Here is a 3,141-nt window from a genome sequence, read left to right on the forward strand (position 1 = left end):
AGTTCTCTGGAGTTGTACATATTAAAACTGGGGCAGCAAAATTGTAGGCACAGGACATACTTACAAAAGCAGTGATTAATCATTACATAATTAGGCGGTAGAACTTGGTTTACATTGCAAATAGTTATGTATACTAAGTTGAAATGTAGAAGCTTCTGAACTGTAAAATTGTTGTGCCTGGTCTATTTTAGGTTAGCTTAACGACCATCAATAATATATTTACCAAACAGTTATTTTTTTCGTTTTATTTTATTCTGATGCCCAGTGTTCATTAGTGAAAGACTTTGTTTTTTTTTCTGTCAGGGGCTGGGTCTGTGACCCAGCATTTTGAGTTTATTTTGTATTTTTGCTTTCTTATGTTATATTGAAATGAGGTGAAGTTCTTGTATTGTTGGTATTATTAGTTAAGGTTTAGTTGAGTTCTGGGCTAGTTATGTTTCATCTGTGTCTCCTTAGTTATGTGTCTTTTCTGTTCTCTGTGTAGTCTGTCTTGTCTTCTGTGTTTTACTGTTATGTCCATGCCAGAGCAGAAGTAAATTTTCCGGGGTGAAGATGCTGTTTACCTTGACCAGCTAAGACTACAGATTGTAGATGAAGTCGAGAAAAGTGAAAAGAATCCTGATTACAAAGCTGATGCACACAACTTTGGCCTTGCGATGCAAAGAGATAATCAATGATGACCTACCAGTAGGTCAGATCCTGGATTGCTGGCCTACTCTGAAATCCCAGTCCCAGGTAAGAATGTATATAGATGTACCTAACAAGATGTATTTTATATCAACTCCTGTTATCTGGCCTGTCTGAACAAATTATGCCTTTGGCATGTAAGGATTTTGATGTATTTTGCAAAGATTTATAGACTAATTGAAACTTGTAAACATAAATTTATCCTGTGTGTTCAGATCTGTGCAGAATTGCACAGGATTACAAACCTCCACCTGAAGAACCACTTTTATGCTGTGTTGGACCAACATGCTCCCTGGTCCCAGAGCTTATTCAGAAAGAAAGCTGTTTGCACAGGGAACGTGTCTGATGTCCTGTCTCAGCTCTTCAGAAGCTATAATCTCCAGGTTAGTGGGTTTTTGTCTTGTTTTTTGAGCTTTATTTAATTTGATCAATTTTTCAATTTTAACTACCATTCTTGACTAGGTTAGCCAATAATTTAAAATAAAAATTTTCTTGTGATGTAGGAACAAGCTGATATCCATGCCCAACGTGCTGGTGTGCTTCATGCCCTCCCTGCCTATTTGTACCAAGACACCTCTACCTTCATCAAAACGTGGGATGTAAGTTTTGGACAAAGTTGTGAACAATATCTTAGTAGCATCCTTGTTTAGATTTCTCAAAATATTATGACACTTTGACAGTTTGAGAAGCATCTCCATGCTTGGATCTGTCTACAACAGTGTCCATGTCACATAATGGAAACACTACATGTTTTTAATGTGTGTAGACCTTCTATAATGTTCCTAGCCCAACCATATGTCACTGTACAAATGAAAAATATATATAACTTCTATTGACTTTCTGTTGTTATTGCTACGAAGAGGTATGACTTTGCTTTACTAAAAGTACTATTTTTGTCAGTTTGTTTTCTCAAATCTTTGGTGTGTTGTGGCTTTTTTGTTGTTCAAACAATTGATTTCTGAGCAAGTAATAATCCAGAAATGTGACTTGTATAGATGAAACTAAGAGAAAAAAGAATGCACTAACATGTAGTAATTTTGTTTTTTGTAGATGATGCATTCTGATAGACCAGATATTAGTGAAGTGCCACTTGGACTCCTCCTCATCAGAGCCAATTCCAGCGATGCAACATTCTTCTGCCCTGAGAAGACTGCAGTTTTGGTCGAGGGTAACATGATCTTTGTTTTCACCACCCTGGCTGATGCATTTCTAGTAATATTTGGACTGACCTACGCCCTGCACCTAAGCTACCCAACATGTTTGGCCAACATTTTTGACTTTATTCAGAACATTTTGATGGGTCTGGAGGGTGGGAAGTTGAAGCCCAAAGTGCTGAGTCTTAAAAATGATCTTTTGGCAGCAGAATAATGTCCAGGATTCCTACACAGCCCTCAAGTGCCTGTTAAAGCAAGTAATTCAGTTTATCATGTTTCCAAGTCTGGATAAGTTTTTTTTTTTTAAAAAACAGAGAATAGAATAAAGAAATCTTTGCAGACTCTGTTTCATACTTCATTATCTTAAATCCACAATCTCACTACATTTCTGGCTTCTAGGTGGGATCTTGAATGTCACTTAAGGAACGTTCCTCCTGAACTGCTCATAACTGACATAAGGCGCTAAGGAGGTTTATAACACTTTGTTTTATGTCACTAAAGAAGTATTTTTCTATTTAATGTTTTATTGCTTTGTTGTTGAGACTGTGATTGCACTCTACAAATGTGCTTTTTGCATAACCACAGTATTGGCATATTAAAAAGGTTACCAATTATATTTCAGTGTATTAGCTGCACTATACTATACTATTACTTTCATTTGGTTTTCCCACCTAATAATGCAGGATTTTCTTTTCCTTTTGTTTGTTTTTTAATAAAAAGGCCATACTCATGTGTTAATCAAATCTGAATACTCTTAAAACATGTTGTGAAATTCTTTATTTCTAATATTGTAACCTTGTGCCAAAACTGGACATTTCTGACATTATTCCCTATAAAATGTGGTGGATTTATGTCTTCGGGCTTTTTGTTAGAAATGCTATGTGTTAAAGTAACTCAATAAATTTGTAACTTGAATTTATATTTTCTGTCTTATGTTTTTACAAGTGTAATTATTTTGGGCACTTTTTTTATATCAAATTCAAAACACAGTAGATTTAGATATTACAAGCGTTTGTATTTTAAATTTTTGAGTTGTATTAGCTTAAAATGGTTAACATTTTGAAACGAAATATTAATTCCTAATAGTTACTTGAGCTAGATTTGTACTTGAAACTCAAAATATCAAGTACAGAGTACTAAACCAAAAATGTGGATATAACATAAAAACATTTATCAATGGTACTTAAAAATATTTATCTAAAGCTAATAAATAAAGTGTGTTTATTTAACTTTTATTTTTAAGTTTTAGTTACTTAAAATATTTTATGTAATCAGTTTCACCAAAAGTTTTGAGTTAAAT

At 34.1% G+C, this 3,141-nt stretch overlaps 1 protein-coding gene across 1 annotated transcript; it reads left to right on the forward strand.

Moving 5' to 3' along the window:
- Nucleotides 1-535: 535 nt before the first annotated feature.
- On the forward strand, nucleotides 536-2,743 carry LOC148094638 (uncharacterized). Its single transcript, XM_087837471.1, has 4 exons — nucleotides 536-735; nucleotides 903-1,070; nucleotides 1,191-1,286; nucleotides 1,738-2,743. Exons 1-4 carry the CDS (start codon nucleotides 592-594, stop codon nucleotides 2,053-2,055), a joined length of 726 nt encoding a protein of 241 aa, XP_087693597.1. The 5' UTR covers nucleotides 536-591; the 3' UTR covers nucleotides 2,056-2,743.
- Nucleotides 2,744-3,141: the final 398 nt, after the last annotated feature.

This window comes from Neolamprologus brichardi, unplaced genomic scaffold (assembly GCF_056152115.1).
Source record: "Neolamprologus brichardi isolate AB-2024 unplaced genomic scaffold, ASM5615211v1 NODE_ptg000033l+_length_6344489_cov_1, whole genome shotgun sequence".
NCBI lineage: Eukaryota > Metazoa > Chordata > Actinopteri > Cichliformes > Cichlidae > Neolamprologus > Neolamprologus brichardi.

Excerpts from the sequence above, each read along its gene's own strand:
- LOC148094638 (XM_087837471.1), top strand. The coding sequence starts at position 592 with ATGAAGTCGAGAAAAGTGAAAAGAATCCTGATTACAAAGCTGATGCAC. Across the intron at positions 736-902 it reads CTCTGAAATCCCAGTCCCAG|ATCTGTGCAGAATTGCACAG; the intron begins GTAAGAATGTAT and ends CTGTGTGTTCAG. Across the intron at positions 1,071-1,190 it reads TCAGAAGCTATAATCTCCAG|GAACAAGCTGATATCCATGC; the intron begins GTTAGTGGGTTT and ends CTTGTGATGTAG.